This window comes from Anser brachyrhynchus (genome assembly GCF_964034855.1).
Source record: "Anser brachyrhynchus genome assembly, chromosome: 3".
Classification (NCBI taxonomy): domain Eukaryota; kingdom Metazoa; phylum Chordata; class Aves; order Anseriformes; family Anatidae; genus Anser; species Anser brachyrhynchus.
Window position 1 is genome coordinate 54630675 of NC_137696.1, and position 27112 is coordinate 54657786.

The following is a 27112-nucleotide window of genomic DNA, read 5'->3' on the forward strand; positions in this document are numbered from 1 at the left end:
GTGTAGTTCTTTATTTTATGCTTGTGTTTCTCTGCAAGCCTTTGCCTGCATAGCCTCTACCTGTCCAGTTTGTTTAGCATTGCTCACTCCTGTTCTCCTCACATGTATATCTATAGGGCCATATCTCCTTCTTCGAGTTCAATATGCCTCTCAAAACAGTGTGGAGGTGGTTGTATATGGTTAATATTATGAGGAAAATGTTATTTCCAGCCTTCAGACAGGTCCCTCGTGTGAATTTGTTGAAATGCAACAGCCATACACTCTTCATGACAGCATTATCAACTCTTTGTTACTATATTTGATTTAGGCCAATGCAAAAGTCATTCAGAAGTGGATGGATAGCGTGAAAGACTTCTTATTAACAGAAAAAACTGCTCAAGGAGATAGTGAAGGACTTCAAAGACAGCTTGACCAGTACACGGTGAGTTTTGTTTTTCTAAGGAATCTTTTGAAATAAATAATATGATCAGCATCTTTTCATTATTGCTTTGCTACTATTACTAAATATTGTCCGTGGTATATTCGGTAAAGCCTGCCAGGCTTTACAGGGCACACTTTAATTGGTTCCTCATTGTATAACTGTAACAGTTTGTACTTTTCAGAGTCTTCACTATATTTACAAATACTCATCTTCAAGTTGACACTAGCTCTTCTGTAAAAACTATTTATTATACTTTTCCTAATTTTATGATATAAGAATTCATGAGTGAAAAGTGCTTTCTGCATTAAACTTTCAAGGACATTAAAAATAAAAAGCAAATATGTCAGATGATGAAACTCCCATGGTTTAAGAGTTGCATGTGCCTTATAAGTAAGATTCCTTCCAAGCTAGTGCCACATAACGATCACAGATAGAATGTCATCCAACAGTAAGTGATTGCAGAGTACCCTCAAATGTTTGTTTTCAGGGGAAGAACATGAGTCTGAGGTATGCTAGAAACATCAGGGTATTTAATGCACATTGTCTTCAAACTTGAATTGTTCCATTGTTGACATCTAGCATGTGAGAATGTTTGCACTGTGTGCGGCAAGCTGTATTTTGGTTTTTAGTTGCACAGCTCTGATGTTTTGGACCACTGAAGGATTGTTCCAAACAGGCTGGTATTGAACACAGCATCACTCTGCTTTTTTATTAAAGTTTTTCTAAAATAATGAAAAATTGCAAAATTATTGATATTCTATAAATTTACTTTCTGTGTGCTCAGGTGTTTGTTAATGAAATGGAGAAGATTGAACCATCACTGAAAGAGATGAAGGAAGTAGAGTCTACTTTAAGTCGTCAGCCTATTGCAGGCATAAATACTTGGGCAAAATCTAGGCTAGTAGACTGCCAGACACAATGGGAAAAACTGAGCAAACAGGTGAGTTCTCCATATATCGCTAGTGCTTACTTGTTAATGCAGCTGTTTTTTCAGTTTAGCATGGTGAAGAGGTAAAGCAGTGAAATGGTTGGATGAATGTTTTACTTGTTCTACTGTCAAAGTGGCTGAAATCCATCTTGTCCCAGTAAATCCTTCAGAAGTGCGAATATGTTAGGGGATACCTGTGCAACAGTAATTTTGTTTAAATATGTGTACTTCTCAGTTCATGTGCTGCTTGCAGTGTAGTAGCTTGTAGATAAAAATGAAGTTGTTTACTTTCTCTCATGCTGCTTTATCCCTTTTCAGGAAAAAAAAAAAAAAAAGCCTGACCTTCTTCTGTTGTCCCTGAAATCTGGAATATTATTCTGAACCTGAGTAATTTCAGCCTCTTTCCAAGCAGCTTTGAAAAATAAATAGCTATAAATAGACTACCACTTCAGTCTGGAGTATGTGGGTGTTTCTTTTGGGTGGAAGGTTTCTGCTGTCTGTAGAAACATTTTTCTTTAGTTGCAATGCCTGGCAAGGAGAACCTTGCTGTTGATGAACCTTGATCCAGATTGGCTGGGCTGTGGGGAAAAAAGCGAGGCCTGGAGGAATTTAAGTGCTCTGTATAAAGATGTATCTAACTATATGATATCTGTGAGCAGAAGAGTGTTCTCCCTAACCCCCTGCAAAATATGACTGTTTTCTTAGGGATTGTCACCAGTTTACATACGACGAGAAAACAAATGTTTCCTCCTTCCTTCACCTCTAGGTTTTGTTGATCTGATAAAAATGGTTCATGAATGTGTATGTGTGTATAAAATTTGAATTATTTTTGCTAATTAAAAAGGCCTGAAAAATGTTTTGGTATTAAATGTTTTAACAAACACATGTAGTTTTTCGTATAGAAAAGGATATATAAGTACCTAAACTGCTGTTTCTTTTTTCACCTTGGATTCTAGATCATTAGTCAGAAAAATCGCCTGTCTGAAAGTCAGGAAAAAGCTGTAAATCTGAAGAAAGATTTGGCAGAGATGCAGGAATGGATGACCCAAGCTGAAGAAGAATATTTGGAGAAAGATTTTGAATACAAGTCCCCTGAAGAGCTAGAGAATGCGGTGGAGGAAATGAAGGTCAGGAATACCAGGTCATTATAGAGACCTGATTAAAGGGAAACAAAACTTAATGATTTCTAGGGGTGACCTTTTGTGGAATTATTATCTGTATGGAAAGGAGCTCAGGTCACGGCAAGATTAGTGGTGTTTTTCAGTTTTGCTTCATGGATTTTTTTTTGTTTTAAAGCACAAATTATAAAAGCAGATGTTCTGTTTGGCTACGAGGCTTAGGGATTTCATAATGAATAGTGGCATGCAGAGCCTGCTAAGCCAGGCTTGCTATGTATAGTGCATTTAACCCCGAGAATATGGAACCTTATTACAGGAGTAGAAACTTGAGAAAGAAAGAAAATGTGCTATTCTATCTGCCTAAATTAGCAGTTGGAAAAACATATTCTTCTGATTCCAGCTGTTGGGCTCCAGTTTCTTGTCCCGTGATATAGTAGCTCCATATTTAGAAAAACAATTTAAAACAGTTTTGTTTTGAAGGTTATCTTGTGTTCATCATCTGTTGCAAACAAAAAAAGCTGGTCCTTGGTTCTTGGTAATTTTGAGACGATGGCCAAAAAAAAATGGGGAAGGAGTTATTTTTGTTTCAATATAAATTACCAGTTGAATAGGTAATTTTCCTGGATGTATGTACAGAGTAAACAATAATTCTCTGTTTTTAAACGATTTAATGAGAATTCAGGCATGTCTTGACAAATATTTTGAGTATTCACTACAGTGTTACGCAGTGGAGTATAAAATAAAGGATTTTTTTCCCTCTTTACAAGTGCTTTGACAAATCTACTTGAAGTTCTGAATTTTTCTTTTTGAAGGGGCTTTCTGAAGCAGTTTTTTAACAAGTGTTTTAATACATTCATGTCCTTTGAAGCCATTTGAGGTTTCATAGTCTGACAGCCTGCTAAACACATGCCAAGAAAAAGAAAGAACCCTCTTTTGATTAAGAGAGACTTTTAGCACAGTTACCTCTGTCAAATCCAGATTGTATTCTGTGCTTTTTAATTTGGCAGGTATGTCAGTGAATCTGTAAGCCTGCTTTAATGTTTGCATATCATCTTGTATTTGCATTAAGAATATTATGCTGAGACTGCCTCTCTAGTATTGGGAAAGAGTGTTCTCTGTATATTTGACCAGGAGCATTTTCTTGCATAAGGTCTTGAAAAACACTCCAGCTTGCCTAATTCTGCTCTCATTTGAATGAAGAGTGAAACTCTCTAATTTGAAAGAGTAAATTTAAGATGAGGGTAGGTTGGTTTTGATAATCCTCTCATAAAGTAGTATGTTCCCCAGGATTCTATCCTTTGCCTGTTCATTAACTGGATTTTTTTGGGATTGATTTACGTTTAGACATCTGGAACAGCATGCCCAACAATAATGCTGTCATGTGCTAAATTCTACTATAAAGTTCAGTGCCTTACATACCAGAGGTATTTCAGCTTCATGAAACTGTCCTTGAAACCTGAAAAGAAAAAAATGAAGGACGATCTCTGTTTCTGCTTCCTTCAGGTTGTCTCCGTGTAGACCAGTCCAAGTCTGTCTCTTATCTGTCTTCCAACTATCCTACTTCCTAAATTCTGTTTAAGGCAAAATTCAACAACCAATAATATGATCTCTGTAGGCCTATGTGCTGGGAGTTGTTGTGTTGTGCTTATCCTGTATGTTTTTTTACCAAGCTCTTCTGAATGCAGATAGGTTGAAGAAATTCTTCTCCTTGGTCCTTTTTGCATGGTCCTTCAGCCCACCCAACACCTGTGGGAGAGGTCCTAACTTTTTAGTTTCATGTCTTGGGTAATTACTTCTTTACTGGATAACTTTGGAGACAGTTATTGAGATATGAGTCTCGTAACTTCTGTAAATTCACCCTACGTTTTTCTCCCTGATAAGTTTGTGTTTGTCAAACCTCTAGTTTTATTTCTTTCTTTCTTCCTTTTTTTTCATATCTGTATGCTAAAGTGGAAATAACACTGATTTTTTTTTTGGCTTTGAGTCATGGATTTTTAATGAACAAACTGCAAATGGTAAATATGACTATATGTTTAATGAAATTGGATTTTTGATGCTCACTAGTATCATTTGAATTCTTTGCAAGTTAACGCCATATTTTGCTGTGCTCAGGCTCAAAACTACTTCAGCAACTACACTTATGAAGTCAAACTGCTGATCTATGGTTTGAATGGTGAATAGCTGAATGTGTGGCAAATGAATTGTGTAATATGTTTCTTTGGGCAGAGAGCGAAGGAGGATGTGTTGCAGAAGGAGGTGCGGGTGAAGATTCTCAAAGACAACATCAAGTTGTTGGCTGCTAAAGTGCCGTCTGGCGGTCAGGAGCTGGCGACTGAGCTGAATGTTGTGCTGGAGAACTACCAGCTACTGTGTAATCGGATCCGGGGGAAATGCCACACTTTGGAGGTAAGAGTGATAGCTCTCAACTAAACAAAACTGAGATAGATGACATGAAAAATAGAGAAGGATGCTGAAAATGCCTGATAGTGTCGTTGAATCCAGTAACTTTGATATAAATGCATTTTGCTTTGGTGCCTTTCTGAGACTGGAATCCATGAGAAACCATCTGAACTTGCTTTTAAAATCTGTACTGTAATCAACACTTGTGCAAATAAGTAAGCTTGTCTCACAGCTCTCTTATCTATCCTTGCCTCTTCCAAAATGACAAAAGGAAACTTCTCAGAGGTTAGAGGTTGACATACGATGATAATTAGAACAGGTTGGCTATAGTTTGGGGTAGGCTGTGTATGTCCTACATTTCAGGACAAGGGGATAAATTTTGTTATATTTTTAAATTATTATAAGAATCTAGATATCTGATAATTTAGCCGTAATTTAAAGATTTCTGTGTCTGTTTTAGTAACAAGGTAAAAAGAAATATGCAGTAGTTGTGGATTTCTCTGTCTGGAATGTACTGTAGAATGGCATGTTTTTGAATGCGTTCTATCTGCCTATTTTAGGTGAATATCTTTCAAATATATTCCTTTTGAGCTGTTCATAGTATACATGGGCTATGCATGGCATTTTAGGTTAATTGCAGTTTTTCCTGTTGCTTCTAGGAGGTGTGGTCCTGTTGGATTGAGCTACTTCAGTATCTTGATTTAGAAACAGCTTGGCTAAACACTCTGGAAGAAAGGGTGCAAATGGCAGAAAATCTGTCTGATAAGTTTGATGTTGTCAATGACGCTCTTGAGGTATTGTAGTTATTCTATAAGATTAGTGATTTTTCAGATAGTCACATTTAAAAAAAAAACAAACACGAATTATACACTTCAGTAAAGTACTGCATTTTGTGTAGAATATTCTGATTCTTCACGTTAAATGAACATATTATTCTGAGTTTGGAACAGGTATTTGTAAGATTCCACCCCCCAAAAAAAGATGTTTTGTTGTTTGTAACTATTGCACCATATTTGGTACCATGAAGAGGTAACATTGAATGCTGTCTTTTGTCCTGTGTAAATTGATTAATTCCTTCCAGCACTACAGTATGAAATAATGATGAATAGGTGAGAAGTGCTGTGAAGTTTAGTTATCCAAACCAAAACCACTACTGTAGTTGCCTTGTGCCACTGTGGATTAAACCATAACTAATTCATGCTTTTAGAGAACTCTCAAGACATTTGAAGTGTACAAACTTCTGTGCATGCAGCCACATTTCCGCCTCTAAAAGTGCAGAAATATTCAGTGCCTTGATCTTCAAAACTTTCTCTGCTAATTTCCAGTCCCTGGAATCAGTCCTGCGTCATCCAGCTGATAATCGAACCCAGATTCGGGAACTTGGGCAGACACTGATTGATGGAGGGATTCTTGATGATATCATCAGTGAAAAATTGGAGGCGTTCAATGCTCGCTATGAAGAATTGAGTCACTTGGTAAGAATTTGGGGGCAGGGTTCAAGAAGACTGAGTTTTTCAGCTCAGTGGGCTGAAGTGATTCCTGTTAGATAGCTAAATTCATGGGTGCAGGGCTGCAATACAGGAAAAGAGGAAAAATGCCAGCTGCTTTCAATTTGGAATAATGGCCTAAGAGGAAGATACATTTTTCACCTTGTTCCAGTCATGTTTTGTTTTTAACATTTGCATTCCCACCTTCCTCCCACTTCCCTCCACATTTTGCAGATAATTTTGACTAAAAAATAATTTCTGATATCAAGAGGGACAGTTCGATAACTGAGGTTAATATTCTCTTACTACTGCCATAAATACCGGTGTGCTGCTCACTAACCGTAAAAATGAAGAACATGAATAGTGATGTTTTCACTCTTTGAAGTGGCTAGGAATGTCACACAGAAATAAGGAACAGAAAGAAAGCATTCTTTCCATTCCCCATCTATTACATCCCCTTCCTCTTCTCATACTTCTGTCTCATCTGTTCTAAGTTTACTGTGTAGAAGAGGGCTAGCTGTATTTCACATTGCATAAATTTGTTACTTGAGTTCTCTATCCTGGTAATGCAGGCCCTTGCCAGATTTCTTGCCAGATTTGTAGAACTAGAGTTTTTTTTTTATTATTATTTTTATTATTTTTATTTTTTATGTCAATACCAAAATGTAGTCAGAGAGAATTTCGGTTGATTCTCGTTACAGCGAGCAGCATGAATGCACTGCCCTCAGCTGGGGGTTACGTGCTGTCAGGCAAGTGAACATTCACTGTTGTTTTTTCTGTTGCAGCACTTCATTGCCATATGAAAGCTATCAGCTTTTGCAGCTGCAGTGCTGACATCCCGGGCTGTTGCCTTCTTGCTAAATCTGAGTGTGTGTGTTTTATGTATGTACACGCCTGCTGGCTTGTGTGCGCTAATGGGGAATTTGTGCTCCCTTGCAGGTAGTGCTGTTTCAGATGAACTTAGAAGTTTTTGTGTTGAAGGGAGGAGCAATGGGGGGAAGGAAATGTGAACTCTGTTTTCACACTTTAACAGAAAGACATAATTTACTGTTTTGAAAGAAAATGTGCAGGTTTACACAGGAAACAATACTAAGCTGTAGTGTATTACAAAATTCCTGATTCCCAATGACTAGGTAATTTTTGAAATGTCTAATTATAACAGCATACTTTCCTCCTGAGGTGACAGGAGAGGGCTGTTTTCCCTATCTTATGTGTAGCAGCAGAACTCTCCTTTCACGTCACTATTTGTTTGTCAGTTGCTGGTATAAATCACATAGCAGGCTTTTTTGTTTTTTAGACAGTCTTCCTGACATAGAATTTTTTTGGATCTCCCCCACCTTGTTTCGAGAAATATTAGTATCATTCTTAATGAACAACTGCTTCCTCTTGTCTTACCTTTCTGTCCCATTAAGGCGGTAAGCCGGCAGATCGCCTTGGAACAGCAGCTTCAGACCATGCGAGAAACCGACCACATGCTGCAGGTCTTGCAAGAAAACTTAACAGAACTGGACAGACAGCTGACTTCGTATCTGACTGATAGGATAGATGCCTTTCAGATGCCCCAGGAGGCCCAGGTATTATAGTATAGCTTTCCTCTAGAAAGCAGTTTAAATTTCGGATAATAGTGCTCAGCTTAGATGTACTAATTCATTTCAGTCCTGTGCTGATGTACTAAGTGAAAGCTTTTGTAATCTGGATTGTTTTCCTGTTTTAAGAAAGTTGTATTGCATAACAATCTTAATAGCTTTCAATTTAGCAAGCTGTGACCAGAGCCATATTTTAAATACTTAAATTTAAAACAAAATAAATGCTGGGTAGCATTTAACTTTTACAGAGCAGATTGACTTCTGGTGGGTAGTAAGTGGTAAGCATACTCCTCTTCCCCTCTCCTCTGGATGTCCTGTAACATTTTTTTCCTTTGTTTTTATGATGTGGCAGAAAATTCAGGCTGAGATAGCAGCTCATGAGTCTACCTTAGAGGAGCTCAAGAAAAGTGCTCGCACTTTCCCTCCTGCTTCACCTGAATGCAGATCTCCCCGAGGTGGAACTCAGCTGGATGCACTGCAGGTAAAATATGAGGGTCACACTCAGAATTTAAAGTTGAAGAGCTGGTGGTTTTCAATTACACACTGCTATTGTCAGCCCGTAAATTACGTGGTGTGTTTGACCAAATCTCTAAGATAAAGAGCATATGCTTTTACATGCTATCGTTAGGAAACAAGGACAACTAAATGAATTCAATAAAGAACCTGAAATCCCATAAGTATCATAGAAAAAATACTGAAAGTTAAAAAGTCTCTGCATTTTAGTAGGATGTATGCTTTGAAAGTGAAAGAGAGAATTATAGCTCTTGTGCACCACAGAGATTAGAAATAAGTGATGGAATTTGGCTTTGCAAATAGTGTTGACATGCATACTGAGTTGTGGTGGCATGAGAGATGGGTTAAAACCTGCAGAGTGAGATGCTTTAAGTATTTTATTAAAGTACATATATTTAATTTAAGTCTTTTTTTAACATAATGTTCATTAAAACAGAGAAAACTTCGTGAAGTGTCTACAAAGTATCAGCTTTTTCAGAAACCTGCCAACTTTGAGCAGCGTATGTTAGATTGTGAGCGGGTGTTAGATGGTGTAAAAGCAGAACTTCATGTCTTGGATGTGAAGGATACTGACCCGGATGTAATCCAAGCTCATCTAGACAGGTGCATGGTAAGTATACAGTGTTCATAAGTCACCGGGATTGGTTCTTTAATGTGTGATTCTTCTAGCCTAAACCCTCTCCTGAGGAAACTTAGCTTCAGTTCCTGATTGAAGGAAACACTGCTATAACTTTTCATGAAACACCAGCAGAACAATTGAAACTAAAAGCCCATACTTATTTTGAGTGAGAATATGGACATAGAAGTAGTGGCTTGTTGATCACAAGATGTGGTGGAATACCCGAGTTTTATAAACTCCCCTCCCTGGCTCATGATAGTTGAAGAGGCATGACTCCAGGGGCAAGTTTGCTTGGTTCTTTGTATTTGTTTTATTTAAATACTATACATGAGATCTAGTACAGACCACAATGTTAGCCATACAGTATGTGTTGATGTTATGGAGTAAACACATAAATTTTACTTTTGTAAAAATAAAAGTAAAAATGGAATAAATAAATATGGAACATCATGAGGTTGAAATATACTTGACAGACATTTTTCTCATTGCCCACTGTTACCTGTTTTGATTTGCTCTTAATCCACAGCTCAGGTTTAATTACACCAAATCAATCAATCTGAAAATTTGAATTACAAATAAATCACTATTGTACATATTTGTGCTTTTAGAAACTCTACAAAACCCTCAGTGAGGTGAAATTGGAGGTTGAAACTGTCATCAAGACAGGAAGGCAAATTGTACAGAAGCAACAGACAGATAATCCCAAAGGAATGGATGAACAACTGACAGCACTGAAATTTCTTTACAATGACTTGGGGGCACAGGTAAGAAAACTAAATCTATATGCGATCATTTATATGCATGTACATTCCCTTCTTTATTGTTTTGATGTCAGATGACATTTTACTATGATTCTGCAACTGATAGGCTATTTGCTACATACGTTTACAGGAGAAATTTTTTTTCTTGCCAGAATTAAGACAGATGTTGAAGCAGACTTGGGCCTGTTCAATGTTCTGTGGGTAAATGCATAGATGACATTGTTGAAATGGGCCTTAGAAAGTATTTTACTTTTGTAAAGTGCAGAATGCTCAAGGTGGGTATTCTAGTGGAACCTGTGCTGGTAACATATGAGGACAGTAAATTAGGGAAGGACAGAAAGGCAGGGTTATTTGCAGTATAAGATGACAATTTTGTTTGCGTCTCCGAATTTATTTTTTTAGATCTTCAAAGAGTGTATCATTTTCAATAAGTACATGCAAACATTAAATTGAGAAAGAACAATTTTTTGAAATGTCAATTGATTCTGACTTCTGTGGTTGGTTTTATTCTCAAGTGTTAAAGTTTGACCAGACTAATTGTATAGGCAGTGTGAAATGGAATTGATTATACTGCAGCAAACATCACATTTCATATTCACTTTACTGAGTGGTTTTCAAGGGCAGACTAGATTTTCAGTGAAACTTTTCTTTTTAGCTTTCTGTATCAGGTCTGTACAAAAAATAAAAAAAAATAAATCTGAATTTTATCTATGTGAGTGTGTGTAGTTGCATTCTATATCCCCTTGAGTTTTGGTTAAAGGTCATAACAAACATAGTTTAAACTTCACATTGGTGATTATTATTATTAGCTATAAATAAGTGGTGTGCATTTTTTTAAAGTGTATCTTAATTTAAAATTATTCTGGTTCTATATATTCTGCTTTATATAGTAAAGTTCTGATATCTATAACCAATTTTTCAGGGTCCTTCGTAGTACAAGGCAGCTTTAAAATGCCAAGATTTGATGTATTCAAGTGAATATTTTAGTTGATTAGCCCTTTCATTTTTGCTCTTTTAAATTCTTTCTTGTTTTCTTTGTTTTATTTTTCATGTTGTAGGTCACAGAAGGAAAACAAGACCTTGAAAGAGCATCTCAACTGGCACGCAAAATGAGGAAAGAGGCTTCCTCTTTGTCAGAGTGGCTAGCTACCACTGAGGCAGAGCTAGTGCAGAAGTCCACTTCAGAGAGCTTGCTTTCTGATCTGGATTCAGAAATTGCCTGGGCTAAGGTGAGCATGCTTTAAAAATATGTAGAATAAATGAGCATTTTTATCATTACATCAATGCTATGCAGAAATGACTGAGAATTTAAATCCCTGTAATTTGTTCCTAAATCCCATCTCATGATGAAATTTTAGTAGATTCAGTAGGTCATATACAGTAGCTTACTGAATGTAATCTGTTTCATCTCAGGCATCTTGACTCAGATGCCCAGTGAAAAACTAAAAGATATTACTGCATATTTAGTATTAATAGTATCTAAGTGACTTAGTGTGTCTCTAACAGTTCGTAGGTGTAATATTTGTAATTCTCAGGAAATACAATTTGGGGCCGTATAAAATATTTTACTGGGACAGCAAATTGAAAACTCTTAGGTGTTTGTAATGAGAAGTTGAGTTTTTAACTTTTCGTTGAAACAGCTCTGTCTTCAAAATTGACTTTGTAAAACAAAAAGCTCCAATATTTCCTTATTTTCTTTTATATCCATAAATTGGAACTTTTCAGAGAAGGAGAAGAATGAGTTCTAATTATTCTGAAGAAAAGCATCCATTTTCTTGCACTGGGGAAACTTGTATGTGTGATGGTTGGAGTTAGGAATAAATGTCAGTTGATACACTCCAGCAATTCTGATCTTTCCAGTCTTTGATTTCTGTCCTTTTGGAGATACCTTTTCCTTTTGGAGTAGGTCTGTGAACAATCTTAAAATTTCAAGCTTACAAAATTAGAAGAGCATCTAATTACAATCTGTTCTCACCAGTTTGACTCAGGATTAACAATCATTAGTACTACACTTCTGCTGTGGGAGTATTCCTAAGATTTATTTCTAAACAGGCATGTGCAATAGTTACTGAAATATATTTACTTATACCTTTGTAAGAAATGCAAATAATTCATGAGCTCTTAATGCTGCACCACCAGGAGGGCAAACCCTTTATGTTGCATGAAAAGTAGTCCTTTCCATCCAAATGCTTTATGGAGGTAATTTTAGAATGTAGCAACTTGGAAGGTTTTTGCTTTCTCTAAGATAATAAACTAAAATAAATTATTTAACTCACAGGTAATAAGATGTTCAAGAAGCTCCAGACATTATTTGTGATTAAATGCATTCTTTCACACACTGTACACTGACTTCAAACAGTTTTCTAAATAGCTGGATGTTATCAATAATAATTGGAGATATTGTATGGCAGAAGATGCTGCTTTCTGTATAGAAACTATACACTGATATTCAAGAGATGGCATATTATTTAATTCTTATGTCTGGCTCACTTGCCTTTGTGACTGGGAGTAGTTTGCAGTGTGCTGTGAATGGTTCCTTCTTGTTTCAGAATGTGCTGAGAGAGCTGGAGAGGAGGAAGGCTGATCTGAAGAGCATCACAGAAAGCTGCACTGCACTCCAGGCTCTAGTGGAAGGGAGTGAGACTTCCTTAGAGGAGAAGCTTTGTGTCCTAAATGCTGGCTGGAGCAGAGTTCGGACTTGGACTGAGGACTGGTGTGACACCTTGTTGGTAAGTTGCTTGTGACAAATACTGCAAGTGGTTTTCCCTTCACACTCTAGGAGGAATTGGAATTTGTGTCACTTTGCTGAGATGCTAAGCTTCTATGGTGCCTCATGGTCTTAAAGGAACATAGTAACCAGAAATCCATTCTATGTAGATGAAGAGGTGATTGTGGAGGGGATACGCAATGAGGAATGTGGGAAACTATTTCACAAGGTTTTAGACATGCTGATAGGCGTTGGTGCCATGTGCTCAGTAGAACTGGGTTAACGCTCAGTGGGTAGGAGATGAAAATGTGGCATATGGATGTGAGAGTGGTGAAGTTAGGTAGACTTCCCAGGCAGACTGTTAACTTGACTAAGTGGGAATAACTTGCTTTAGTTGCAGAGAATAAAGCTGTTGGCTTAGTTCTACTTTTGTTTGTCTTTCTTTCTCCTGGCATCAGTGCTAGGACTCTTTTCTGGGTTTTCACTTTCCCTAGACCTTGTGATATGACTTTGTCTTTTCTATGTAAATATGCTTAGTGAACTGTCCTGGTTTCAGCTAGGATAGAGTTAATTTTCTTCTAAGTAGCTGTTTCATAGCAGCTTACTGAGAGCCCAGAAGGCAGATCTTGTGTTTTCTGTGTAACTTTCTTTAAGGTCCTGGATTTATTAACGTAAATAGAAAACAAACTAGAAAAACAAAACTAATAAAACTAGCCCCAAAAGGATTGCTTTCCCAGAGGTTGCTGTGTGTGCTTCTCTTATTCAGGCTGGAAGAAACCTCTCTGCAAGCTCTAGCGTGAAGAGAGTGTTTCTGTGTTGATAGCCCTCCTTGGCACCCAAATCATGGCTGTTTAGTAGGCATTTGTTAACTTCCTAGCTGTTTTCAACAAAGCAATTGGGACGCTCTATCAGCCTATTGCTCCTTCAGACAGCCCATAAGTGCAAATGTTTAAGCATATGCCAACTCTGAATTGAGGCTAGCTGTGTCTGTTTGGCTGAATAAATGGAAGACTAAGTGTATTGCAGCCTATGGCTGCAAGTTTTGCTAAATGGACATGAAAGAGTCTACAATTGATCTTCGTATCAGACTGATATTTTCAGATAGGGTATTGCTATGTTCAGCTAGTTTGATATTCCTCCTTCAGAAGGTGATATGGGCTGAACCTGTGGAAACTTTGGGAAAGACCCAGAAGATGAGTCTTGTGGATCCTGTTCAGTGCCTGTTGCAGGTGATAAAATTCGTTTCATAATTTGATGATGTCCATCTTAGGAATAGTAAGGTAGTTTACCTTTATAATGCTGCAAGAATGAGCCACAACTAAAAGCTTTCTAAATTAATTTTATTACCCTTGTGTACTGTTAGATTAAATTGTTCTTTCTGTAGGGGAAGAAACAAGTTTGTTGATACAGAGAGCAATCCTCCCTTTCTTCTCCTCCCTTTATGGTGTTTGTCTAAAAAAGCAAAAGCTCAGCTCCTATTTATTTGAATAATAAGCTGCATGCTTAAGCAGGATGATACTTCACTAAATACAATAGATTTGCTTCATCTTAGATGATCAGAAATGTACCATCAATCCTGATGCCTGTCCACCAGGATTTTGACCAACTGCTTCTGTATTTACGGGAAGTAACTCTTCATGAACATTTCATGGCTGCATTTTTTTGCTAATAGCTGTTAATTTTTTGGGTAAATGTAGTTGCTTCTACATCTTTCTACCTTTTTCTCCTCTTCACAGCTGACCAGGTTTCATATATGGTAAACAGTCTTGCAAATTAATCTTCAAGTCCAAAAATTCGCCTTTTTGTATTATGTCTTTCAGCCTATTTTCCTTTGTCTCCTCTTTTCTGTTCCTAGATTATTATTTCCTTGTAAAGGCATAAATCTTTTCATAAAATATTACTGCTATTTCTGTTAAGACCTTCCTATGAGAACTTTGGAATTTGCCCATATCTGTAGACAGAAAAAATGTGTTTCTGTCTTTTGGACCTAACATTACAATTTCCAACTGCATAAGAAAGGAGGCCTAATTAAAATGTCAATAATGTGTTTTTTCCCAAGAGGAAGAAATATTTTAATATCATCAGTAAAATATGAAAACCTGCATATATTATGATTTGTAGATTTTGTTGTAATATGCTTCTGGTTAAAAAAAAAAGCCAAACTAACCACACATAACGTGTACTGTTCTTTCTGCTGGCAATAACTGAAAAAATGTGTTTGGTTGAGAGAGATGTGGTCTGGCTGTAATGTTGTAATACACTGTATGTCTGTATTTGGACAAACCAGCTCAGCTATTTCTGTTTCTCTTTTTATGAATTATGAACAATAATATTGAAGGGTCTGGAATGAAAATTGCAATTTTGTAAATACCTACTGAAGGTGAAAGGTACAATCTAATTTTCAGTGTTTCTTTACAAGGTGTATTCATAACAGTTTCTATTCCACTGATCTACTTTCTACTCAGAATTGTGGTTTTTTTTTTTGTTTTTTTTTTTTTTGTTTTTTCTTTTCACATTGATAGATCTTTTTAATTTTTTTCCAGAATCATCAGAGTCAGCTGGAAATCTTCGATGAAAATGTTGCCCACATAAGTACTTGGCTATATCAGGCTGAAGCTCTTTTGGATGAGATTGAGAAAAAGTCAGCAAGCAAAAAGGAGGAAACTGTGAAGGTAGGAAATCTTGCATTTTAAGGGGGAAGCTGTCAAGTCAGTTTTGGATTCTAAATTAAATCAGTTCAGGTCTGCTGCCTGATTTGTTTTTTTTTGTTAATACTTTTTCCCTTTCCTGGTGTAACCATGTGCTTTTTCTTTCACTTAGCGTTTAACATCTGAATTAGATGATGTTAGTCTGAGAGTGGATCATGTGCGTGATCAGGCTATCATCCTAATGAATGGTCGAGGAGTGTCATGCCGTGAACTTGTTGAACCCAAGCTGGCAGAACTGAACCGTAACTTTGAGAAGGTCTCTCAGCACATCAAAAGTGCCAAGGTGAGGAGAGTGTCACAAAACATGCATTGGGTGAGGTGAAGAGAGTGTCACAAAACATGCATTGGGTGTCAAAACAATGACAGATACTTTGGGAAATAGATCTGTGTTAAAATGTCACTTACCTGCTTTTGATTCTCTGTTAAGTGTAGATATTTACAAAAGATTTTCTTGTACATTATTTTTTGTTGTTACTTTGCAGATGCTTGTTGGACAAGAACGACTGCCAGTCACGTCAGAGCCTCATGAAGTCAGAGTGGCTTTTCCAGACCTGGAAAAATTTGAGAGTGACTTGCAGAACATGTTAAAAGTTGTGGAAAAGCATCAGGAGTTGAGTGAGGGTGATGAAAAGGTTTGTGAGCAATGGAAGAATTAAATAACTGACTAAATCTGTTTTGTCCATGTTACGTTCACTCTGACTACCAGGGGGAATTCTGAGAAAGTCTTTTTAAGATAGGACTCAAAAATGAAGGGAATCACTAGATGTTTGAAAGATTCTGCAGTTTTCCTATGCTTTTTGCATAGCTGCTCCTTCTTGGTTCATGCTTTAAGAGTAACTAGTGCTGTGTCAGTCTGTATTTTTATCATGGTTTTACATAATCTGTGCCAGGTAGTGAAATCTGATGTACATCTCTTTCCTCCCCTTCTATTCAAAGTGGCTGTTTACAAGGTTTGCTTACTGTGAAAGTAATATGGTGCAAAATGTTTTTTTTTTTTCCCTCCCTCTCCTCTTCTTTCTCCTTCCTCTCTTCTTCCCATCTAATTGTCTGAACTTAGCTGGATCAAGAAAGAGCTCACATTGAGGAGGTTTTACAGAGAGGAGGGCAGCTGTTACAGCAGCCTATGGAGGACAGTAAGAGAGAGAAGATCCGCATGCAGCTGTTGCTTCTGCAGACTAAGTACAACAATGTACAGGTATGATTATGATAATTATTACAGTTAGAGCACACTTTTGCTGTTTTCCCTTTGGTATCCGACTTACAATCTGGTTATAACTTTTTTTAGTGTGTAAGAGTCTCCGTGGAAGAGTTAAATGTGCATGCACACATATGACTCTGAATCTTTGCAATTCCAAAATATGAATTTTGTCATTACAGAGTTTTGGGATAGTGGTTTTGATGTTGAAGTCCTTTTTACAGCTTCACAGAGGGCCACCCTATGGATACATCCAGGGTGTAAATGTGTCTTTACACAGATGGGTGCAGGCAACTGGGCATTTGCTCCAGATGTCTTTGCTGGCCCTCTGGCAAGGATTTATCTCCACCACAGGGCTGTGTTAAGAGTAGCTCATAGATGCATGTACACAAACATATTCATGGAGTTCTCAAGTGGAAGTGACCCCAAATACCTCTCTGTTGCTGTAGTGGGTATTATCAGCAATTGCTGACTCTAGTATGTAGTGGTGCTTTCACATAAGTCGTATTAGAAATGCTTTTTGTGTAGGACAGAGGGAATCTATATTCTTATACTCCTTTCAGCTCACCTGAATATTAGAGTTGGTAAGATGAGGTATAGCTCAGATGAGGTGTAGCTCAAAGACAGAATAAGACTGTTAGGCAGGCTTTGATACAATCTGTGCAGATAAATAGAATGTGTCTATTTTTAAAGAATTAAGTGGCTTCTACTGTTGTATATTTTGGAATTTCTCTCATCAAATGAATTCCTCGGATAGTTTGTTTTTAAGATACATAAGACCTATCCTGTTCATTACTTCCCTCTTCTCATAGTGTTTTTCCCATTACATTGGATTGTAGGAGTGCAGGTCATTTCAAAGGAGGCAGGTGGTGGAACTCTCTCCAGTGTTTTCCCAGTACAAGAAGGACCATGACACTCTAATGAAGTGGCTGGATGAGACCGAGCCCCGTATGTCAGGGCTGCAAGGAATGGAAGATGAACAAAAACTGCAGGTAAATGAGACTTTTTTCCTTAGAGCAAACAGAGTGAAGGCTATGTATGAACTTCAGAGATATATTAGGGTTTATGGCTATTCTGTTGATAATTTCTTGGGAAGAAGTGTGTTCAAAATAACAGCATTCGTTTTTCAGTAGGAAATGATCTGCATATACCAATTTGAGTTTCTACCTAGCAAACGTAGGTTCAAAATGCTCCAGCCATCAGGCCCAAGTCTTAGAGTGGTTAAATCAAGACAGTTTCTCTTGTCAGTCTTGCACACGGGGAATATGTTTATCTGTTTTTGATACCCTGATTAAAATAGCTTGATTCAAAGTCAGGTTGGTGCAATTATGATAAAAGCCTGTTTAAGGCTTAAATTCGGTGCCTCTGCATGCAGTGGTAGTGATATTGTAACTACTCTGATGCTTCCTTTCACTGCTTCATGTGCTTACGGAGTGAGAAATACCATCGTGTGATTAATACTACTGTACACAGTGAAGATTAAAAAAATGACAAAGGTTGAAGAGTTTCTGATTAGAAGAGTTATGTATCACAGCGTGTGTGAGCGAGTCTTGACAAACAGTTTCACAACAGATTTAATAGGATGTCAGGGTCTGATAAAATTTACTTCCCCAAAAGCTGTATGACTTAGTTGCTGAGGGTACAGATACCTTCAGCGCTGTGTGTATTTTGTATTGTATTTTATTTGTCTTGCACAGTTGTATTTTATTCTGTCTTGCACACTTCAGAACACTGTGCCTGCATGGTAATTACTTTAATATTTTAGGCAATAACAGTGAGGAGCCTTGTGAAGCAGTAATTTCTTGGACGGGCTTGGGGGCTAGGCAATCTGTCAGGTACTTCAGTTTCTGCATATGAAGCTTTGTAATTAAAACCAATCAATCTCTTTTTGACTGCTCTGTAACTTTTTAACCCAGCACCAATTAACATGGAGGCAGGGGTAAAATGCTCTGGTTCCCTGTGAGACTCATACCATGAAATTGTAATGTGGTGCTCTTTATTCACAGCTGTAGTGCTGTGTGGCTCCAGCTGCCTGCGATTGCTGTCGAGTTGTGGCAGGCAGTCTGCTGTCCTTGGAAGGGTCCTGCCATCTTTGAAGTAAAGCAATATGATTCAGTTGTCTGTTTGACCAACAGCTGCTTTCTGAGTGAATCACTTGCCATCTTGAAAAGAGGAAAATGTGTACCTAGATGGTTTTTCCATGGTGGGAACAGTCCGGTTGTGCCGCAGACCGGCCCTCCTTGTCCCTGTTGGTTGACTGGTCTCCTCTAAGGAAGATCCTTTGCCTTCCATAAAGCCCTTGTATTTAGGGATATACTGCAGCTGATCCCTGGCACTTCTGGATAGAGGGAATTCTTGAATTACTGCATCTTGGTATCTTGGGGCTGAATGCAGAAGATCATGTACGTACAGATTGCAACAGCAATTGTCTGTGCCACTAGCCTTCTGGTATTTGAGTGGTAAGCCAGCCTGCCTCAGGTGACCATGTTTTACTTTTGTGGTTTGTTTTCTCATCTGCTTTACTAATTGATCTGGAACACTTGCCAGGAAGGATGTGCCCCGAGGCTGCTTCTTTTTATCCTTTATTTATTTATTTAATTTTAAGTAGGGACTATACAGTTTTTGTAGGGAGTAATAGTGTTCTGAAGAAAGATCATCACTTCATGTGAACACGGTTGCTTCAGAATTCCCTTGGAGGTAACAGACTTGACTTGCTCTCAAGATTAGGAGGAATCCTAATATTAAAATTCTTAAGAACACCCGTCTACTCCCAATTGTTACCATCTAACCTGTGCTTGGTCCCCTGCCTCTGTTAGTCAGTAAGGGATGATGAAGGTGGGGAAAGGGAAGCCCTGGATGTATCCACAGGGCCCCCAGACTACCAAATAACAAATTGCAGTCCCTTTTGCTTATCTGAAGTCACAGCTGAGAAGCATTAAATGAAATCCTGGCCCACCAGTGGACAGCTGGCTCAACACTTCACCTTGATGTAAAGAAGTTGCAGGCAGAAGAGGAAGAGAAACTACTATTTGGAACAGGGAAAGAAACATTTCAGCAACCAAGCTAGGTAGAAGACTCCAATTAAGGCTTTATGTATACATTATTTACAGTTTTGTGAATGCGTATGGAGGGGAGAACTTACTTATAGTGCTTGAAGGCCATATCCATAAATTGATTTGCTGGAAGTAGCTGGATCATAAGTAATACTCATCATGTATATTTCTAGGGGTTATAGGGCTACAGGTATCTCTGAAATATTGGTAATCCTTCTGCATGTCAAGTACTTCTGAATAACCTTTGCTTTGCAATCCCCATGTGTTAGCTAGAAAAGTCCATGTTGGAAATTTGTAGGGATGCTGTGTATCACCTTAGGTTGCTTCTTTTCTAACCTTGCTTTAGTATTTATTTGAATTATTCTATTCTGGCTTAGCTGAGAATGAGGGGAAGGAAAAATTAAACCCTAGATTGCAGAGGTAATTAGTTGACTAAAGTTCCTGAGACAGTTTTCCACGTTTTAGAAAGCTGTTCTGAAGTGAAAATGATCGTTTTGCAGATGGTAAACAAATTTGCTGCTTCATGCACAATGCAGTTTTTCTTACAAACTGAAACAGACAAGTGTTATTCCTGTAATAAAGAAAACATGTTTGTTTGCCTATTGTGCTTTTTATAGGGGAAGTTCTGGATTACTTAAGTAGGAGCCGTTAGCTATGTTGTCCACAAATACGGTGTTTACTGACTTCATTAATTAAGCCAGAAGAACAAATAAAATGGTCGCAAGAGTTTTGCTTCTGCAAATCTTTCTCAGAAACTGGCTATGAAATATTTTGAGTGAGAGAAAGAAGGGGCAAGGATTGGTTAAGAAGTGGGCATTTTCTAATCAGAAGGGTATTTATTTGCAAAGAGAATAAGTAATGTGTGGTGGTCTGAGATAAGACTGGGTTAAACACTTTTGGTTAAAGCTTTTTTTTTTTTTTTTTTTTACATAGTATTTTATGTCGATTTCTTGGGCAGTGTTTTCCAAAATCTACTTTGGAAGCAAGTCAGAGTATCTCCTTAGGCTGAATCTTCAGTAGGTTTTGTTTCAAAATATATTTAAATGTGAAAGAGGAAAGAGGACATCTGAAACAAAATATTAAACTGCGTGTTAAAATAGATGCTAAATATGTGAGGAAACATTTATTTGGCTACTGAATTAAAATTATTTTTAGCAGCTCTCATTCAGAGTCCTTGTTTATAGGATGTGCACTTATATTCCCCAATCTTCCCCAGTGCTATATTTTTCCTAGTTTATAAAGAGAGGGCAAATTTAATAAACATGTTCTCTAACCACCGAAATCAAACAGAAAAGAGCAGTTAAGACATCCAGTCAGATCTCCTCCTAAATAATCTTTGATTAACTTTTTATTTGTGTTTGCCTCAGAAAACAGTTTGCTTGTGTGGTTTGAAAAGAAAAAAAAAATGTCTGAGATTTAGGTGTTTGCACTGCATGAGACATAGCTGTGTCAAATTTCTGCTCCTGCAGTTTTTAATGCTTAGTGCTGTGATTTAGAAGCTGCCAGTCTGCGGTGCAAGGTAGAGAACAGCAGAACTCCTAAAACTCAGCTGTAGTTTACAACGCTTACATATGTTCACCCTTAGAAGGAGGGTTGTGAAAGAAGGAAACATCATCTTGGTGATGGGAGGCAGCTGGAAGAGATTAATAATGAGATGTGCTCTGCAGGAACAGCACCAGTAGGAGGAATTCAGCGCGGTGCAGAAGAGCAGCAACTTGGTGCCCTGGATGGGGCTAATGGGGAAGCAGAAAGTTTCAGCACTGTTAACATGTCAGCATCGTTAACAAGTGGAAAGCCACTTCACTGTATGCCACAGATGCTGTTCTAAATCTTGGGCAAGGCTTTTTTTTTTTTTAATTATTATTATTTTCCCTAATGACACATGAAGCAATGTATGTGTAGGAAAATAATAAAGTAAGTCTAGTGATCTGTTCCTTTGGGTGAAGCTCAGTATCTGGACTGTTGCCTGTGTGAGAACGAGACTTGTGGCGTGATGGAGATTTAGAGAAAATGCTTCGCGAAGGTGTTTTAGGCTGCTGCACTGTAGCAGGTATCCATGTGTTTGTTGAAACCATCGTGTCCCACGCTGCTGGGTAGAATAAACTTTCAATTGCATAGACTTTGTCTCCTTTCTGTGGAGGTGGGGCTGCTTCTTCCACAGAAGAACCATTGACAAAGTCTTGGGCATTTGCTCCAAATTTCAGTGATGGAAGCTAGCAAAATACGTACAGCACCTCAAGAAAATAATGTTTGTTTGGGGAGCATCAGGAGCCAAAACGCTGGATTTGTAACTAAACCATATACATTAGTTTAGGGTTTTGGCTGTGCTGCCTGCTTGCATTAGTGTTACTAAATCAAAAGTAATGCTGGTTATTTTATGATGTTTGAGTTTGTCTGTAATACTTGATTTCAGTCGACTCAGCTTTATACTTATGTGCCTGGGCATCCTATTTCTTTGGTGTGCAATGAATGACTGAAAACACACCATGTTTAGTGATAAAGGTCTTGTGGAAATACATCCATGTCCCCAGTTTTGATACAGCAATGACTGTGTGCTTTAGATAAATAAAATCCTTAGGAGCATTTAATGCATGAGAAGTCCTGAACGACGAATACTTTAACATACATTTCTGGCTGCAGTTCTTCTGCTTTTTAACTACGTATACCACATATGTCACTCAAATTAACTTGAGGTAACATTTGAAATGCTCAGCAACGTATGTAGGAGGAAAATGCAGACAGGTGTTCACAGCAACTTTATTAGTGGGGCTTACTATTTTATCTGTTGGCAGCTGTGCTAACTGCCTGCATGTGTGTCCAGTCCAAAGTAATTGCAAAGTAAAATGCAGTGGCTGAAACCACCCTGAACATACGTTTAGTTTGTGCTTTCATACTCTTAAGCATATTCTAAGCCATTGCTCTTAGTAAATTGCACAGACATTTGAGTTCCTCTGTCTGTCTTGCTGATAATTCAATTTCATCAAGTACAGGATGGTGACTTAGAATTTGCTTGAATTCCTCAGTATTTGGAGGTGCGTTTGCTTTTTCATCGCTGATTTTAAAGAACTGGGCTCTTTTCAAGGATGGTAGCAGAATTCTGTTGGAAAAGAAGCCTTTTCAGCAAGAAACTGTCTTCCATCATTGGAGTACCTGCTTCACACTCTGCTACCTTTGCTACATATGGCAGTGTACAGCTTCTTACAGCTGGCTTCCTCACACTTCAGATTCAGGGTATAATTTGTCATCTAAGGAAAAGCTGCATGAAATTACAGTTCTTGCTTTTTTTTTTTTTATCTGCTAACATGGTACTTGGCTAGGTAGCCTGGTCTAACAGCCAGAGTAGGTAACAGTTGCCAAGATTTTGAGGAGTTAATATTCATTTTGCAGTAATAAGTGGTACTGTGGTACTGGTAGAGCACTAATTTATTTTAAAATGGTTGGGAAATATTGATGCGGGTGCTTACTGAGAAGAATGTGGAGAGAAAATGAGTCTGCTTCAGTAAACTGGTAACTTACAGGAATCCTTGGCGATGAGGAAGGCAGATAGATGATGGCTTTTAATGGCAACTACATGTAGGTCCAATCAAGAAGTGTAGCTACTGGAGAGATGAGAATCAAGGTGAGAGAAACAACAGCAGTGCCCTTCCCCAGAGTTTTAATAAAGAATAATACAGCCTTACTGTGAAGCATGCTATTTACTGTTTTGTAACTTGTTTTTTGAATAAATAGAGAAAGTTCTCTGCAGGACTTGGAACTTCCTGAAAAGACAACTTTGCTAGAAAAGCCTTTGTTTTGTCTTTTAATTTAGAAAAATTTAATTGTGAATATAGTCTATTAATTTATGATTTTTTTTCATAATGTTTCTTTCTCTTTGAAATACAAAATGAACTTTCATCCTTCTAGGCAATCACTGTCCAGCAGAGGTTAAAAGGCCACTTTGCCACAGGGGTTAGGACCTTGCCATTTTCAGCTGAATACCTGGTTGAAATCAACAAAGTCTTGCTAGCTATGGCTGATGTTGAACTGCTGCTGAATGCACCTGAGCTAAACACTGGCGTCTATGAGGATTTTTCAACTCAGGAAGATGCACTGAAGGTATTGCATGTCTAAGCATTATATTCAGAGGGAAGGAGGAGAGAAGAGAGTATCAGCAGGAAAAAAATATCTTAGCAGCTGTATAGCTATATTTGTGTTTTTGCCAATTGTGTGCTGGATCAATATACACTGAGAATTACAGAATGAGACAGTTTTGTGTCTAGTTCTTGTTTCTGTGCAGAATGTAATATTTAAATGTACAGTGGAGAAGAGTGGAAGCTGTGGGGAAAAGTTGGGGGCAGGAAAAGGGTTTGACTTTTTAGGTTGGATAAACTGTCAAGTCTTTCATCATGTAGCCTGCATATTATATAGAGAAACACTGAAGCTGATTATAACAGCTATAGCTGTTCTTTGTCATGTAAAAACAATTTCTTACATGGGAAGTGTGAGAAAGGGAGGTTCTTTACTTTTTATGGAGCTATAAATGAGGCAGCAAGACAGCAGTACCTGCTCTCATGAGCAAGAACCAGTATGTGCTCAGTTTTAAGCTCCTGCTACTCCTCATTGCCAGCTAGTGGATTTACCTCTGTGATTAATAATGAGGAAGTATCTAAAAATTTGCTGTTCAAAAGGGGATGAAGAAAGTTTGCTTGAAAATATTGAATCCTGCTGTCAATATGTGAGTTAAGTACGCAGAAGTCTGAGTCCGCTAGTTAATTCTGAGCATGCAAAGGAGCATGGTGCAGAGATTTCCAGAGAAAACATCCACAGGACAATGGAATTGCACGTGATGTGGTGCAGCGGGGATGTACCTGTGTGGGTTAAGAAGCATAGTGGTGGGGTTCATGTGTCCTTATAGTTGAGGTAGTCAGGCTTTGCCTCTCACCTGAAGCTAGTTCAGCTGTTTCTGCAGCTATTACACGTCCTTTATAAGTTTTTCAGAATTTTTACACAGTCCACTTTTCCCACCTGTTATTCTTTTTGCTGTGTACCTACCTTCTGGCGTCCCATGTGCTTTCCATATGTTTCCCTGATACCTTATTATTCCTGCTGATTAATTCTTGCTTAGCATGGTACTGTGATGAAGGAAACACACTGGCCGCTTTTGTTTTTTCCTGGACATGTTTGTACACAACCTGACACCATGTAATTCCTTTTTAAATAAAAGCAGCTGAATGAAAGGAAGAATAGCTTGCTAGCTCACTTACTAGCTTCCCATATGCTTTATGCTGAGCATTATTTTGAACATTTACCTTTTAATAGCCCAGGAACAGCAGAACATTTGGATTTCAAAGCTGTTTTGCTCCATGAGGCAGTCATGTTTTGTATTTGTTCTTTGTCTTCCTAAACAAATAGGGGAATGATGCCAGTCCAACTCTTTTGTTGATAAGGTTTTCTCTTCATTGTTTACTCTGCATGTTCCCTTAAGTATGGCTGGGAGTGTTTATGTTAAGATGGGTTTAAAATACATCATTTAGGTGCAGGTCTCATCTGATTTTGAAATTTTGGTATATTCTAAAACCTTTTCAGAAGAAGCAAATAGCAGACAGACTACAGACTTTTTAGAAGTGTTGAAGTTTTAAATTAAAAAAAAAAAGTAAATTGCACTGTTTGCAAGGTTGGTTTGTCCTCTGAATGCAAAGGCAGTCTTACAACAGGGTCTGGTCTTAAGGTATATCTGTATCGTAGCTCACTGATATTTGATTTGCATTACTTTAACTTTTTCATTTAAATCTTAAAACTTTTATGTAGTTTTTGCCTTTGCAGTTCTGTGCATATGAGAAATTACATGAAACAAAAACACATATCTTGTAGCCAATTTTTTATGTGGGGAAGGAATATGTACAGTGTCCTCATGATACAGATGTGGATTTGTTTAACAAGGTAGTTTTTTGAGAAGTATGGTATGTCCTTTTTCCTGAGGAAAAGATTTAGCTGTGTAAAATATTTAATTGTCTTTATTTAAAAAAATAAATGAAGACATGCTTTAAAAGTTGTGATTGACAGTTAAGTTCAGTTGCTATAGCTGGTTTAATCTATGAACTGCTAACAGCCATGGTCTTATTGTAGGTACTCTTTTGAATCAGCATTTTGAAGAGGTTACTTTTGGGTACTTTTTTTTCCCCCTGCTGGTGTTGACTTTACTGATGGCTTGTGTTATTATTGTACTTGTAGAACGTAAAAGATACTTTGGATAAACTTGGGGATCAGATTGCAGTCATACATGAGAAGCAGCCTGATGTTATTCTGGAAGCATCTGGACCTGAGGCGATACAAATAGGAGATGCACTAACCCAGCTGAATGCGGAATGGGACAGAATTAATCGGATGTACAATGATCGGAAGTGGTAAGTCAAGGGTGTTTGGTGTTTGTGACCTAGTGGTAAATATTTTATCCTGGAACTTAAGTGTTGTACAAACATACTCGGACAATGAAGGTAAAGTTTGGGAATAATCAACTGCAGTATGTCAGTATTACAGATTAATTGCCAGAATTATTGAACATTGAAACAGTTACCATGCAAATAGTAGTTTGGGTATTTTTATAGAGATAATTTTTACTTAATAGTGTAGAATATTTTGTTCATAAAACGTAAAGCTTTTGTAAGGGTATTGCAAAGAAAAGTTCCAGCAGCAAAACATTGCGTGAGAAATATTTTAACAAAGAATTCAAAGCTCATGGTCCTTTTGGAGGAGGGAGGGAACTTGCAAGGAAAGGTCTTTAAAATATAGCTTAGAATCATAGAATATCCTGAGTTGGAAGGGACCCACAAGGATCATTGAGTTCAGCTCCTGTGTATGATAGTTGCTAATATCTCGGTTGTAAATAGTCAAGGATGAAAGATTACTGTATTACACTGTTTTGTATTTGAGAGAACGAGAGTAAATGCTCAAGAAAAATGCTGCATTTCCTGTTTTCTTTCCACAAAAATATCAAATAACTGTGATATCATTTATCCCCAAAAGTGTGTATGTGTGGGAAATATAACTTAAACTTTAATTTATACAGAAGATATTCTAAACCAGAAAATGTCTTATCTGCAACATCTTTAAGTGTTCAAAAAAAAACTCTATACCACCTTGTCACACTTGGAAAATGTGTGTCAGAAAGGCATAGACTGGCTCTGCAAGAGTTTTGAGCTGGAAGTAGTGGAGGTATGTGTTCAGGAATTTACCAATAAGCTGAAGATACAGCACAAACAGTAGTAGATACTGGGATTACTGCTATGCAAAAAACCTTTATGACTGAAAATGGTTATATGAAAGTTAAGATTAAATGCAAATTTTCATACTGGAGTTACATTTGCTTTTTAATGTTACTGTAAATAAGGTGATGGTTGATGCAGTTCTGCAGAGTACAATGTAATGTCGAGCCATCTTCACTTGTGTATTTTGAAGAGATGCTTTTAAGGAAGCAAGTGTCATGTAAGCTGCAGAGCACTGGCGTGTATGTAAGAGAACAAAATTGGTTGGTGTCATTATCTGAGCAGGGACTTCAGGAAGTTCTTGGCCACTGGATCAGTAAAGCATCAAGACTTCTAATGCATCAGTGTCATTTCACTGTGTTTTAATTTGAGAAT

The 27112-nt window shown here is 37.7% G+C and overlaps 1 protein-coding gene and 1 long non-coding RNA gene across 5 annotated transcripts in view; both read left to right on the forward strand.

The window, feature by feature from the left end:
• Nucleotides 1–27112, forward strand: part of UTRN (utrophin) — a gene marked incomplete at its 3' end in the record, with an annotated part of 370441 nt that overhangs the window by 106865 nt on the left and 236464 nt on the right. For all 4 annotated transcript variants that reach the window (XM_080586229.1, XM_080586228.1, XM_080586227.1 and 1 more), the window contains 19 exons: nucleotides 308–421; nucleotides 1206–1361; nucleotides 2306–2476; nucleotides 4694–4873; nucleotides 5527–5661; nucleotides 6193–6342; nucleotides 7767–7928; nucleotides 8293–8421; nucleotides 8890–9063; nucleotides 9681–9836; nucleotides 10892–11062; nucleotides 12383–12562; nucleotides 15084–15212; nucleotides 15361–15531; nucleotides 15731–15880; nucleotides 16306–16443; nucleotides 17283–17435; nucleotides 23400–23591; nucleotides 25707–25879. In XM_080586229.1, coding sequence (XP_080442355.1) covers nucleotides 308–421; nucleotides 1206–1361; nucleotides 2306–2476; nucleotides 4694–4873; nucleotides 5527–5661; nucleotides 6193–6342; nucleotides 7767–7928; nucleotides 8293–8421; nucleotides 8890–9063; nucleotides 9681–9836; nucleotides 10892–11062; nucleotides 12383–12562; nucleotides 15084–15212; nucleotides 15361–15531; nucleotides 15731–15880; nucleotides 16306–16443; nucleotides 17283–17435; nucleotides 23400–23591; nucleotides 25707–25879 — 2984 coding nt within the window. The remainder of the gene's footprint in view (nucleotides 1–307; nucleotides 422–1205; nucleotides 1362–2305; nucleotides 2477–4693; nucleotides 4874–5526; nucleotides 5662–6192; nucleotides 6343–7766; nucleotides 7929–8292; nucleotides 8422–8889; nucleotides 9064–9680; nucleotides 9837–10891; nucleotides 11063–12382; nucleotides 12563–15083; nucleotides 15213–15360; nucleotides 15532–15730; nucleotides 15881–16305; nucleotides 16444–17282; nucleotides 17436–23399; nucleotides 23592–25706; nucleotides 25880–27112) is intronic.
• Nucleotides 19519–23008, forward strand: LOC308192551. Its single transcript, XR_013948883.1, has 4 exons — nucleotides 19519–20328; nucleotides 20430–20512; nucleotides 21443–21546; nucleotides 22520–23008. It is a non-coding gene; the product is annotated as an uncharacterized lncRNA (long non-coding RNA).